At 40.5% G+C, this 15,070-nt stretch overlaps 1 protein-coding gene across 5 annotated transcripts; it reads right to left on the reverse strand.

The window, feature by feature from the left end:
* Window positions 1-5,086: 5,086 nt before the first annotated feature.
* On the reverse strand, window positions 5,087-13,806 carry LOC124188568 (voltage-gated potassium channel subunit beta-2-like). Of its 5 annotated transcripts, none has more exons than XM_046581294.1 (9): window positions 13,506-13,806; window positions 7,980-8,338; window positions 7,090-7,297; window positions 6,752-6,879; window positions 6,468-6,674; window positions 6,244-6,338; window positions 6,132-6,188; window positions 5,851-6,054; window positions 5,087-5,685 (listed from the first exon to the last, which is right to left on the reverse strand). In XM_046581294.1, the coding sequence occupies exons 2-9, from the start codon at window positions 8,305-8,307 to the stop codon at window positions 5,584-5,586; spliced, it is 1,329 nt and encodes a 442-aa protein (XP_046437250.1). In that variant the 5' UTR covers window positions 8,308-8,338; window positions 13,506-13,806; the 3' UTR covers window positions 5,087-5,583. The 5 variants fall into 5 exon arrangements, with proteins under 5 accessions (XP_046437250.1, XP_046437253.1, XP_046437251.1 ...); XM_046581297.1 differs by lacking the exon at window positions 13,506-13,806 and adding an exon at window positions 12,831-13,454; XM_046581295.1 differs by lacking the exon at window positions 13,506-13,806 and adding an exon at window positions 12,827-13,454.
* Between the last annotated feature and the right edge of the window lie 1,264 nt (window positions 13,807-15,070).

The following is a 15,070-nucleotide window of genomic DNA, read 5'->3' on the forward strand; positions in this document are numbered from 1 at the left end:
AGCGGTGAATTATAACATTGAACGAACAGCATTACTTAGAAAGGTAATTATAGTTATTAATTTATTCTTCAACATAATGTCTAACGAAACTTTTCCAATCACAGGTGCAATTACATCGAGTTTTTAAAAAATAGACATGGTGTAAGTCATGATATAGGGGGACCATGAAATACATCAACAAAAACAGATGGTCATTGACATCAACAAGTTCTAGTTTGTTGGTCTTCTAAAACCAATGTGTCAATCACCGAGAAGACGAGGAGAGAACGAGAAACGACGTTGAAAGCAGACGGAAGATATTTCTTATAGTTCATTTAAATTGTGTTGTATGTGACACTTTGGCTAGATAATTTTTAAAAATTGCGTTGTCAGAGCACTTTTTTTGTTGTGTTTGTGTTTGTGCGGTATTCGAAGAGAGGAAAGGTAGAATTTTGAGAAAATTTAAAGAGTTCATCCTGGCTTCATCCACCAGTCAGCCCAACTTTTTGCTGCAACAGTGGTGGCAACCTAGTTAGTAATTACTACCTAGTTTTCGACAAATACAGATAGGAGTGGCTCTTTTCTATTAAAAAAACACCCCCTTTTACTCCTCTTTTGTTATGTTTGACCAAATTGAAGTATACTTTTAAAATAAAAGTACTTTTAAGGGGGAGGCTACTCAAAAGAAAAATGCCGCTGCTACCTTAATTTGTCGAAAACTAGGTAACTAGGTTGCCACCATCCATTCTGCATTGTTCACAGACGCTTTTTCTTGATTTAGCCCTATGGCTTTTAGAAGAAACTGTTGATATTCTTTTTCAGAAAATGGGTGTTCTCCTTTGAGAAGTTTAAATGCAAAGGTGACGTCACTTGCGCTTACCAAATCTGGTATTTTGTATGCAATTAAAAAAATATAGGTCTTTAAACATCACGAAAAATACCAACAGCCACTTTTCTGGCGTTCGTTAAAAATTTACTATGCATCCTCTTACAGTCTTATTCCTGATGCAATACCAAGAATGGCAGTTGATTCATCACTCTGTGGAACTCTGAAATTAACAACTCATGTGGCAACTAACTTGTCATGATCGAAAGAGAAGATGCATGTTGGCCACAATTTCAAAAATTTTCCACCGAACGCATTTTTATAAGCTTACTGAGTCAGCCTATTCATCAGACATCTGGCAACCATTTCAAAATGATTGCAATTATGGTTGTAGGTTGCATTATATTTCAGTTATAATGAAACGATGCTCATCCGGGATAGGTAGCATCGTCTTCAATAAAGTCAGCTTGACTTTTATGGCAACTAATTACCGTCTCAAAATGATTGCAATTATGGTTGTAGGTTGCATTATATTTAGGTGATAATGAAACGATGCTCATCCGGGTAGGTAACATCGTCTTCAATAAAGTCAGCTTGACTCATCAGTTGGACCAAACGAAGAGTAAAATACTGAATATTCCAAAGATTTCCAAAAATTCGTGGAACCTTTTGACATGCAAATACGACAAATTATAAACACTAAACGGTGGAAAATAATGCATCCTCACACACGGTGAGCACATCTTCATAACGGCTTTATTACTAAGAGTTTACGGATGTAATGAATTGGAACGGGTAGGCCAGGTTGCTGTTTGTCGCTCAATCGTCAACTTAAAGATTAATTAAAAGGGACATAGTCTGTATTAATAGGCCGGACCGTTTTTTTTTTTATTTGATTAAGTCTTTCGGGTCAAAAGATAATTTAGGATATAAATAATGTATTACGAGTTTTCAATAAAATCTGACACATCATTTTCCCCCGGGAGTGATTTTTATAGCTCAAAAACCTTCTTTTTTCTTACTAGTAACCATTTAAGGCTAAGTTACTTTTTTCAGTTTTCCATTAAAAGTCGTTGAAACTTTTAACTTTTAACTTAAAAGTTGTGGAAATTAGATGGATTATGAAATGTCAGTGTTTGACTAAGATCTTCCTCCAATCTTTCGTTGCTTCGTTGGCCAGCTCCCAATTGGTAGCATGACCAATTCATCTGTAAAATTTGAAGCAATTAATTTTAATAATTTGCTTTAATTTGATGGTTAGGAAAAAATTACCAAAAGGGAGGGATCGTTCAATAATATTTTCCTTTAGAGTCTGTTGCTGAAATCTCTAATGCTGAAGTACAGTTGTCGATACTTAGTCTTGCACCTTGGGCAATCCAGAAAGGTGCACGAGAAAATAGAGTGCTCAAATTCCATGGCAAGTTGATTACTTTCCACTGCAGTGTGGACTTGAAGAGAAACATCACTGGCGCTTCTGTCCCACAATGCTTTACTGAGAGTCTCTCTCACTTTTATACGAGTTGGGTCAAGACAATTGTGCCCATTCACACTAAAGGAAGCGTAAAGATCAACATGGCCTTCTAGAAAAGTAATAAGAATGCGTAATCAGATGAGTTTCTCTCACTTTTTAAGAGAAATCATTGGAAATCCAAATGATCATATTGTCACGCATCAAACGCATGACCGGACGCTGAAACCAGAGGATAAGGAGCGGACGGAGTAAAGTCCGTCGAACTGCAAGTGGATCGGAAGGAGATGGCTTTGATTTCCCGAAAAGGTCTAGAAAAAAGCATTTTGGAGTAAATCGACGATTTTTGATCTCCACTTTGCACGAATTTGAAGTCGTAGCGACTACATTTAAGGTAAACTACTTCAGCTTATTCATTGATAAGTCCAATTTATTACCAATGTTTAAATTTTTTTCCGAATTTTAATAGATATTAATGCGCGAAGTTAATTTACTTTCTGGATCAGCGCCTGAGCTACAGCATAATTCGATTTTAATCCAAACTGAGTTTCAGCGCATTGTTATTGATGGGATAGGCGATCCTGTCGTCCTTCAAAAACTACTTAAATTGCGATGGGTTATCGCTGGAGACCTCATTGACAGTCACGTGAAGCTACACTCGCACTTGCGAGCCCTATGACTTTTGACGAAAAAGAGGTATATATGTTTCCTTATTCGGTAATCAGTTCGAGATTTTCGTTCATAAATTAATTCATTATCATTTTTATTTGTTTGTTGTTTTAGTTTTAAGATATTTGGATAAATATCAAAGACGGAGAAGCCAAAGCTCGCGTTGATCTTCTCATGCAAATTTTACAATTAGGTGTTTCAGCACCCCCTCCCGCTTAGTCTGGTCTCGATTATGAGTAACGGTAATGGCCAAATGGCAAACAAGCAAATTTTTTTATTTTTAACTTAGGGGAGACTGGAGTAAAACGGGACACCGGGTCAAAAGGGACAGTGGGGGGGAAAATAGTAGATGTTCATAAAACTGTAAAAATTTTTAGTATGTTATGTAAATCTGTATAATCTAATTTGGCATGAAATTTGGTTGGTTTTTGTCAATAACTGCATGAGTTATTGACAAAACAAAAAAAAAGGGTTTTTTTTAGAAATTTTTGTCTCCGCCATTTTATGTTTGAAGAAACAAATAAACGCTAATGGCATGTAAATTTAATATGGAAATGAAGCTGATTCATTTCTTGATCGTTTAAAACAGAAATTATAATTTTAGATCGATTAGTTTAGACAGTATGAACTTTAAAAAAAAAGTGTCTAAACCGGGAAATCGGGACAGCTGTTTTTGGCTAATTTGGGACAGTTACGGACCAATCAGCGTACAGCATTTTTAAGAGGCTCGATTTCGTTACCTAGCAACGCAGGATGTCCTACTGCTCCATAAGGGTTTTTGTATTTATAAGAAAAAAGGTTCATTAACACAATATTCAATTTGAAACATTTATAAACTCAAAGAGTATATGCAGTGGAACACTTTTTCAATTTTTTTTAATTTTATTGATGAATTTTAAGGCGAAAACGGAAGACGTCCCTCATCACCCACCCCAGTGTCCTCAATTACCCCCCAAAATAGGCCCCTCCCACAAATCTGAGGAAACTTTAAAGGTATTTTATGGGGAAATGGTTCATTATAAAATTATATAAAAAATATGGGGGGTTCATTACAATATGGAATACATAAAAACAAAATTTTAAAGAAATTCAATAATTAGTTTGGGAGATATAGGGGGGAAACAAAAACCGTCCCGTTTTACTCCAGTCTCCCCTACTCCCAGAGTGGCATTTTAAGTAGCAAATTTTTTAATTGATGTTATAAATTTAACGTAACTTAAACTTAGGGAATAATTTACTTTACTGTTGATTCCCTTATTTTTCCCCGGATAAGATTGTTGTATTTGTTTGGCTTCTGAACTTCTTTGCACTTGACCAAATCCCAGAATTGTCATTTGTAAAAAGTTAAATTCGACTGTTGCTATGTTAAATGAAATCAAAATGTGTCAAGAAAATTGTTCCTGCTAGCTTATAATTTTGCAACACCTGCTCTCTCGCTCCTCCTTCCGTCAACTTCAAAAACAAAAAAACCTATAACTGGAAATTTATCCCAAAAATGCGACACGGAACTATGACGGAAGATCCCCTTAAAACACAAACAAGATAACAACAAATTCTGAAAGAAAAATGTCAAAAAGTTTCGAAGCGCCTCTAGCGGGTGTCTTTTTATTACTTATTTTTGTTTATTCTAGTTTAATGAATTTTCAAATTCATTTTTAGTATTTTAAAATTCATATTTAATATTTTAAAATAGAATAAACAAAAATAAGTAATAAAAAAAACATTTGAATTGATTTTTGGCGCAAATTTCAAAAAATTGTGATTTTCAATCACAAATTAAACATATAAAAAATTGCCTAATCTAAATGAATTAGGTTTTAAAGGATAGGAAATGAAATAAAGCTTATATGAAATCAATTTCTGGCCTCATTGATTAATAATTTTATATGATTAAGAACGAAAAACCCCTATATTTACTATACCCCCGAGAGGGGATAAGCCCCCAACACTAGCGTGTTTGGAGTTTGGACATTAAGATTCAGAGCCAGTGGCCGGAGACTTTCAGGCCCTGGCCTGATTGTCGAGGCCTCGAGGGTGTAGTCGCCAATTGAAATTGATTGGTTCAACGAATTGTTGACTCGTCAAAGCCTTAGGCCCTTAGCTACCTAAAGAAAAATTCGTCATCGTGAAATATACAAACGAAATCATGGATATACTGTATTAGGTATTAGCAGAATCGAACACAAGCATCGATATTTTATAAACTATACAAGATCAAATATAACGTGGAAACTACAGTAGACTTGAAACTCTCAATGCTTTTCATTTTATAACGAAATATATTTTTGTATTGGTTTACTTACGCATTAATAGGCAAACGATAGATTACCAAATCATTTCCAAACTAAATATTCGAAAAGGGCCTATACTATATTGAGATACAACTTTGTTTCGTGCAACCAGCAGAAAAGAAAGGACGCCGACGCCGTGCTATCTCAACTGTCTTATTCAGCGATATGGCAGAAAGAATTTTACCCACGAAGCCCATCTCATATAGTCACAGAATAATACAAAAGGCCAACGTGTTACATGAGAATTTGGCTCCAATGATTTGACCACAACTGGTCGAAGTCGCACTTTCAGTGGTTTCCAAGGTAACCATCAGTTTATCAGCCTGTAAACTATTTTCAATATTATCTTGTCACCTCATCGCCAGCGTTGATATCATTGGTGGGCGTATGGGTTTGTTATCCAGCACTCGTTCAAGATCCAGCATGACTGCAGCCGACAATTTAGGCACTATCTGTAAAGGCATTATGCAAACCACGTATATAAAACTGTTCGACAACAAAAATTAAACGTTCATGTTGGCCCCCCCTTATAGCCCTGAGTAAAAACTAATTGATTAATTGTTCCATGGCAATTTCCTGAACATAACAATTCGTGGAATTATGAGACGAATGATTACCTGAAGAGCTTGGAGGTGTTCGTACAATTGTTCTGGAGAAATAGCTCCGATCAGTACTGAATGAACGTGTTCGTTTTTCAGCGTCCACGCAATGGCCAACTGGGATGAAGTACAACCGAAGCGCTCGGCCATTAGCGAGATTTCCCGCAGCTTGCCATTCTGACGCTGAACTTCTTCAGCGGACATCCTCGGCACATAAGCGTTCTATTTCAAATATTTAAAAAATATTGTTTATTAAATAAATCAACCTATTGCTGATAATCTCAGTTTGATTTTAATACTTCTTTGGTAGCGGCTGCTGCTTCGTCGTCCGGCCAAGTGACGGTAGAAAACTTTTTCTGTTGAATTCCACTTTTTAAATATGAACAGGTGATCATCTGTCAGTGGCAATACCTTAAAGGACATGCGGTGAAAATTCGGGAAGGTCTCCTCGCCCTTTGAAGCGCTGAATCCCATGGTGAGTGGAGACCATGTCATCAGCCCGACACCTAAATAATCACAAGTAGATCTCGAATTTGAGCTTTTCCAATTATAATCATCGTTTGAGGCTACTTGACTTTTCAAACTACATGGGTCTTTGACAAAAATACAAATCGGAAAACGAATAATGGGAAAACCTAATTTATTGTAGACTTCAGGAAGGGATATTTCGATTTTTTCTCGGCAGAGGAAATGATATTCGGATTGTTCGCAAATTGGCAGTGGGCAGTTGAATTGGCGACAATTGTTGTACGCTTCCGAAATCTCGACCGACGACCAGCGCGATGTACCCCAATACATAATCCAGCCATGATCAATGACATGATTCATGGCTCGAACCACTTCTGTTTGTGTCAAAAATTCCATAACAAAGGATTAAACGTAATATAAGCACTTTGATTTCTATTGAAAAACAATCTACCTTCCATGGGGCACATCGGATCCGCTCTGTGAATGAGCACAACGTCAATGTAATCCAGCTGTAACCGATCCAGCGAAGCGCGAATCGATTCGATGATATGTTTTCTTGACAAACCTCTTTCCTCAGAACTTGATCCGGCCAACAACAACAACAAAATGTTACGGTGAAAAAAAAACACACAAAAAGAAAATAGTTTTCGTGTAGCTTTAAAGGTTTATACACACACTGAGCTTGTTAGTTCCAGCACGAGCTTATAGAATTTGTGTTATTTGGTACGGTAGTCTAATAGTGATAAATCTATCTCTACGCATTCATTTGGGTAATAGATCACGACATACCGGTAGCTCCAGTAGATTTTCGTGATCACAATGTAGCTGGAACGCCTCCATCGCCTTTGTCTTAAAATACGACCAAGTGAAACCTCGGCGCGTGGTCCACAGTATCCGTCGGAAAGATCGAAAACATTGATTCCGCTCTCGAAAGCCATGACGATTATATCTTCGGCGACTTCTTCGCTGATGGGCGCACTAAACGTAACCCAAGTACCTTGAAACGATAATTTAAAAATCAATACACAAAAAGAAAATACAGCTAATGGAAAATAAATTTAATGGAGAGCTAGCCTGGACCGGCATTGATTATTTCATGCAATAGGCTATAAACTAAATGTGTATGGACGGTTATTTTCAAAAATATTACTTTTTTTTTCTAGAAGCTGCACAATATCTGATTAGTTATTTTTGTATAATTAAGACGGAAGCTGAGTTCAAACCTTAAATTTCGTTTTAGAATAAAGCATATAATCTTAGAGTAAACCAAAATCATGTCTAGCGGATTTAGTGAAATAATGAGGCTTGGCGCATTATTTTCACCATTCCGAGCTGCACAGAAGGTCCGCATTGTTTGCGGTTAATTGAAATGTTCGCCCATGGCCAACGTCAAGCTCAACTCAATCCCCGAAGACTAGACGTCTTTCAGGATCAAATTTCCGCGCTGGAAAGCGAAACCAGAGAATTGATTTTCAATTAAAATGCGCACCTAACGAACCTCGCTCTCCATCTTCAATTTCGTTGAGGAGAATATGATTCAGTTCAACAATATTACGTGATTGTTGTTGCTGTGGTTTTGGAGAAAACCAAAGCTAAATAAATCATATAACTATAGTTTAACAATGAAACAATTGCGAGCAAAGTACGGATTGGCTATAATAGCGACTGTATAATAATACCGAGTCCGACGTTTGAGACGCGAAGACCACTTTTGCCGAGATTGCGGTAGCGGAGTCCGGGCACGGGATTTGTCTGGCGACACAGAGGCAAGTGCAGAAGGCTGGGGACGGCCGGTGAGAGGCTATCTTCCTTCTCGGCGAGGGTGGCCTGTCTTTCGCCCATTCGCGAAGCGAAGTGCAGCTGCTGGTGGGACGAGGCCGCCGATGAGTTGGAAGCGCTGATCGACGTCTCGGGTAGATGGACGGACCCGCGGTGACTCGACACGCTGATGCTGTGTTCGTGGTGTTGCGACGAACCGCAGTGACCGGACGACTGTTGATCCTCCATGGATTCCACGCTAGTCACTGGTGTTCGATTCCTGTTGATGATTTAACCAAAGCAAACAAAGGGCTCGTGATAAAGTTCATGCGGCCGCATCAGCAGAAAGAGAATCATCACTGAAAGAAACAGAAATGCCTAAATTGGTTGCACACCGTTGTTGGAACCTGACGTTACAGCGCCTACTACTGACTCCATAACCCGAAGCTCCACTGCTTGCGGGGTTTAAAAGGTTTAAGGACATCATCAAGGAAACGATCGGTTGGGTTCCAGCGCTCCGAGAAAAATAAAAAACCAACTATAGAATTCAAGACGATCTATAATACGGAAGGAACTGTATGATGACACCGACGGCCGGGCGATGGGTTCAGCAGCAGCTAACGGCCGAGCGGGTTAGCTCGAACAAGTAGTTGTTGTCTGACTAAGCGACGGCGATCAAGTGCCAGTTTTAGTTTGGGCTTCAACAGACCCACGAGACTCAAAAAGACGACGGCGACTGCGCGCTTTTACCGCAGCATGGGCTGTTGTAGTAACGGCAGCAGCAAGGCATTCTGCAGATATCTGCCAGATTTCAATCGATGCCAGATATCGATACGTATGCCCTTCATTTCCTTTTTTTTTCCCCTTTTCTTTTATTCTTTATTCGTATTACGTACTTGAAGTATTTAGATTCTCATTCCACGGAAGCCGCGGTTGCACACACGCGATTCTCTTATATTTCAACTCACACCGAGTGACAGCCTCTCGGTCTTCCTCATTCCGTCTGTGCTGTGCTGTGCTGTTTTCGGTCAAGCGGCCAAACACGTTTCCCCACGTTCAAACGGACGAAGCCAAAGCGAGACCAGACCATCAATCAAATGACTGCGCATTGTTTTAAAGCGAAATGCATGCGAAATATTTCAAAAGATATATAGCCATACAGCGCAGGAGCAGTGTACTTTTCCGCGCTACTGGTTTCTCAGTCACTCTATTAAGTATATATACATCTGCTCATCCAGCATCAGACTCGTCTTTACTATCTCTACATGAAAGCAGCTTGCGCGTTTATCTCGAGTTGCCATCGCCAAAGATATTTTTTAAAAAGCCAATATATTCCTGCGCTGTGCTGCTGCATTGTGTGTCGAGATTGTGCGAGACGGATATAAATAGATGGAGATTGACGACTGATATAGAAACTCACCAACAAGAATACAAGATGCGGGATTGCGGGATATAGTATGTGTGTGGGTGTAAGTATATTCCGTCACAACTACTCTAGGGAGAGCACGTTATGTCGATTCGCTGACTGGTTGGCGGGCTGGCACTTGGACGAGATTCACACAACTATAAAAACGACACTCTCTCGCTCACGGCCACGGGAGTGTCGAGCTCTGCTAGCTCGCCGACTGGCGTTGGTGTTGCGCTTTTTTAGCGCCCCCCAAGTCTCTCTCTCTTTCCTTCTCGCCACCATGTATGTACGCTATAGCTCTCCCTTGTGTCACTACCACTTTATGTGAGACACACACAGACACACAAGAAAAAAAAGAGTCAACTCGAGTGAGTCTATATAGTCGCACACAGAGCTGGAAATAGAAACTCCCGGAAACTACTCCTACATTGCAATCGTCGTCGGTTTTGATCGACTCAAATAAAAGTGGGCGAAAAATGTGGGTGTCTTTCGTCGAGAGCGTCGATTCACTGCGACGCGACGCTTGGAGCCAAAGTTCTGCAAGTCCGAAAGAGACTAATCAAGAGCAAATATCTTGGCAAACGTTAAGCATCGATTTAGAAAATTTACACGGCCCGGCTAGCAAAACAACGCGGGGAATCGATACAGATGGAGAGTTTGCGTGAATAAAAAAAACCAAACAAGAAAAAAAACACAAACAAAAAATAATCAGAATATAGTAGCCAGGTGGCTCTTGACTCGTTGCGCCAATATCCTATATTTCTTGGGACTTCTCTAGATTTTATATGTATATACGTTCGGGAGTGTGTTATGTATATATAGTCGGCGCTCTCCGCGTCGCATCCGTGTGACAGTCCGTTACATTCGGTTAACTTTTAGCCATGGCACACCCGAGAGAGACGTTCGAAATAAACTCGGTTTTGTATTTTTGGCACAACACCCTCCTTCTTCAGGGCAATTAACACTCGACAGGCAAATGGCGCGCTTCCATACGTAATTTCGCATGTAGGTTTCTTCTTCTTGTATACATGTTTCTATATGTGCATTCGATAAATTAACTATTCAACGAAAATCTCGTCCAATCTGCTCAGCCCAGCATTAAGGTTGATAAATAATTCACTATTCCGGAAAAAAAGAATCTATGTGGATACAAGCTGCATTTAGCATTCCATCAAAGTCCCTCTCAGATAGAGTTTCCGTATGTGAATAATAAAACAGGTTCGCTCTTTATAACGCCATATATAGACGATGTGATAAATAAATTATCACAGTTGTTTCGTTTCGTACTTTTCCTTAGTTTCCTTTTTTTTCTTTTTTAAATCCCACGAATCGCCAAGAGAAGAGGAATATCATCTCCGCCTTGTTTAGTTACCCGAATGATAACAGTGATTAGGGACAAATGAGCTATCTCGATTACGGATGTGTGTTGTCTGTTATACTCCAGCGCACTCCATTTCACCTCAGTCCATTCAGTTCGTTGCATCATTCGTGGAATGCGACAGTGATATGTGGGACTGGATTGCAACGTGTATGGGACTGTTGGAGGGCGCCAAATGAGTTGGTTGTTATGTGCAATAAGACATCGGATTTATCCGAATGTGATAAAGGCTTGATATATTTTACAAGGCTGTTGACTTTTACACGGTTGAGTAGATTGTTTGTGTACATCTCAGTCTCGGTAGCTCTTGTTTTCTTCCCCCCTTAGACTAAGTCCACCTGGGTGATATTTACCTAGGGAGAATCAACGCGTGAAACCCCCTCTCCTCGTGTATTACGTGGATCAATTCACGAGCCTAGGCAACTCAAACACCAGACCGTCATGGAGGCCTAGACGTGTATGTATGTAATTCACGGCAACTGCTTTCTAAACAAAGCTGTAGCAAATGGATCAATGATGATGATCAATGCAGTACGATTTGTCCGACTTGGACGGAAATTGCCGCGCAACCTCAGTTATACTTTTTCGTCGCCGGATAAAGAATCGGGAGAAAATTGACTAGTAGCCTCTATATCCATAGAGTAAAGACAAAGTGGCCGCATACCGGAGATATAATACCGTCTATATATCTATTCCGAAAGTCGCTGTGTGTTTTGCGACAGTTCCAACAACTCCCTCGCTAACTTCTCATCCGCCACCGCGGCATCGTAAATCACGACTATGCCGCAGTCGCTGACGGCCCTCTAAATAACATAAAAGAATGGCTAAACCGGGCGGAGGGGAACGACGAGAGTTTCGACTCGAAGAAAATGAGCGGAAGGAAGCAGCTCAAACTATGTATGGCTTTTACTTTATATCTACTACTCTCCTAAATTTTTTGGGTTTGACTGGGAAAGAAAACCCGGGGCCTGTATAGTAGTATCCACCCTAGACATGGACGACCGTGAAATAATCGAATTTTCTCGTCGAAAATGGAGTTTAAGTTGTATACAGCCGGAAAGAAAGAACAGAAGTCAGACATTACGGAAGCAACAGTTAAGAGTTCGCGGGAAAAAAGGAGGAGGTAATCGACCGCATGTGGCGCAATGCGTCAAATGCGAGCGCCGTCTCATCATAACAACATGACATGACTGCGGCTGCCGTCAACCGCGCCGGTTATTCTAACGTTAGATGGATCACGTGGTCTAACAATGTTTCCCCGTATAATATACTGATGTGTATACTCCGGCCGGCTGGTTAGCGAAACATTGAGTTAGCTACTATACATATAAGATGACCCTTTCTGGCTGTATGTTATTATGTAAAGAGAAAAAAACGGAAAAAGTGTTGCTAGTTCATTTTAGCCACGTGCCAACGACTGTACGGAGATAGATCCTCTCCGCTCATTTGACCGCGTCTTGGCGCCTCAAATAAACTAAAGTCCTGACGTCGGTCACGGTACAGCCCATATACTCGACATGGGTATAGTCAAACTGGATCACCACACACCGTCCTCATTTAACCGAGAGAGAAGGTCGCCCTAGTCACACACTAGCTGCTGCTGTGTGTGTGGCGTTCTGCATTCATATAAATAGCAACTGCTCTTACATCCACAAGCCACAGCAAGGTCCCCACTCCAAATTCACTTCCACCCGGCAGATCCTTATCTTATTTACGGCCCATCGAGTCCCGCTGTTTGACGGAGACATGGGCTAAACCAAAATGATACAGTCTTTTGTTTTCGACAGTATAGGGTCCTTCAACATTTTTCAATCAAAATAGGTGAAATACTAGACTCTAACTTTGTCATTCAATCGCTCTGTTATACACATACAGACAGCCCCCGATTGTAGAGTTATACACACAAATAGTTTGACAATCACGCTTTAGCCAGTGCTGAAATACTTCCAAATGTTTTTTTATAAAAATAAAGCTATACTTACGAACTTGGCAGTTGGCAGATTTTTCCGATTCGAAAAGCCGTTGTGGAAGATTTAGAATGTGGGACCGAGTTGAAAATAAACTACCAAACAGTAGCTATATACGAGACTCGCGCCGGCCCAACAAAACACACACACAGCGCATATACGCACACACAGGGACACACCAACAAGGAGCAGCACAGCAAAAAGAATCAACGAGAGGACGACCAGCAGCAGCAACCGGCGCCGTCTCGATCTATCTTGTTCTTGTCATTACAGTCATGCAATTTCCTCTTCTCTTCTCTCTGCTGGCTTCCTACACTCCACTTTAAGTCCCTTTTAACAGCCAGTCCTATGTATGTACTACTCGTTCCCCCCCTTCTTTTGTTATTCCCTGGCTGCCCTGCTCTCTCCTCTCTCTCTCTCTCTCTCCGGGATCTTTTTCTTCCGCCTCGGATAATTGGTGAACGCACACAAGTATATAAAAGGTAGAGAGCCGAAAAGATAAAACAAAAAACAAATACTAATCAAATGCCAATAATAGTTTACGAAGCGGATTTCCACTTGGGTCAACGAAACACGAACGCCGCGGCCAACTAGCAGATAAATACGAAAAAAAACAAGAGAGGGAGAGAGAAGAACGTGGTGCAAAAGACGAAGCGCAGGAAGATGGGGAAAAATAAGCCAAAGCGGGACTCACAGCAATAATACTATGCGCCCATCGGCACGTCTGCTGCAGAATGGCCACTGTTCGTAACTGCCGCTTTTTTTACACAGTCGGCGCCCAGGCTTTCTCCTCCGCTTCACTTTTCAAATGAGAGCTAGCCGTTCGGGTTCCGCTGCCGTCCCGAGTTCTGCATGTAGACTGTGTCATATCGAAGACGCCGCAACCAAGACGGTTGCTATACTACCATCAGAATGTCGATGACACGCAAGGCAATACTTGATGACGTGACTGTCGATCTAAACCGTATAGTTTGCTTCATTCGTTCACAAATAAAAAATAACAAAAATTGGGGCAAGAAAAAGGAAAGAAGCGCATCCCCGGGACTCCCCTGAGCGGCGGAGAATATAGAAAATGAAATAAAAAACAAAAAAGAATCGACAGAGAGAACAAAAAAAAAAAAACAAGACAAGAAAAGAACAAAGTAATCTCGACGGTTCCGCAATGTGAAACAAAGGCGATAGCCTGGGGAATTCGATCGAATAATGTCGCGTGACACTCGGAGGTCTGCGAGTTTATTACAAGTCCTCCTCCTCCTCTTCTTCCTCGGTGGTCAACAAGACCAGGAATAGCCAGAATGATTTAGACTATCGCACACAGCACATACAATTGCAAATGTACAGTTTAACAAAATTGCACTACTACTATATTGTTGCAACGATCGATTTTCCCGGAAGTCGGTCTCTTTTTTTATTTAACATTTAGCATATTGAATGCACTGTGCATGTAAATCTTCTCGGCGACAAACAAAAAAAAAAGAAATTCAAAATGAATTCTTTTTTGGACGTACTTTGGCTATCCCGTTTAGAAATCAAAGTAGATGATGATGCGAATGACTGCAAAGACCATCTGCTAACTTAATGGATATTTCAGTTTTAAATTTCACATCTCGGGTAACATTTCCCGGAAGAGACGAAGTGCTTGTTAACGCGTTCGAGATCGGATATCACGTGAAAAACTAAATTACAAGATTGACAGCAAGCGGAGAGGGGGGGAAATCGGAAAGGCGATGAGCGACGAAATTCGACAGAGAAGAGTATTATAAATGTTGCAGAGATGAGTTAGCGAACTAGAGATGACTCTCGGCTTAGCCAGAAAAGTGATAATAAGAGAAGATTTTTTTTTTTATTTTTATTTGGGTTCCCAAATTATCGTGCAGCTAATTGAATTACTGGGTTTTTACTGCAGTGTATGTAGACGAACCAGTACTTTTTCCTCTTGCCCCGACCTTATTACGTTTTCCCAGTACAATAGCCCTACGCACGTTCACGGCACCGCAATGAATGGGGCAAAGGGAGAGCAATCTGCCTCTCTCCCGAGACATTGCGCAACTCTTAATTATCCAGCACGCCAACTTTAGAGATAAAATATGTTGACACCAACAGTCCCGTAAAAGTTTACTTCCTCCTTCCAAAAAGTCTCAGAGCGGAAGAATCGAGAGAAACGGCAAGGATAAGTCACTTTACCAATAGGAAACGAACAGTGTCTCTAACACAACTTTTAAATGTCCCGGTTGTTGGGCGAACCGACTTAATTTTAAA

Source organism: Daphnia pulex, chromosome 2, assembly GCF_021134715.1.
Source record: "Daphnia pulex isolate KAP4 chromosome 2, ASM2113471v1".
Lineage (NCBI taxonomy): Eukaryota > Metazoa > Arthropoda > Branchiopoda > Diplostraca > Daphniidae > Daphnia > Daphnia pulex.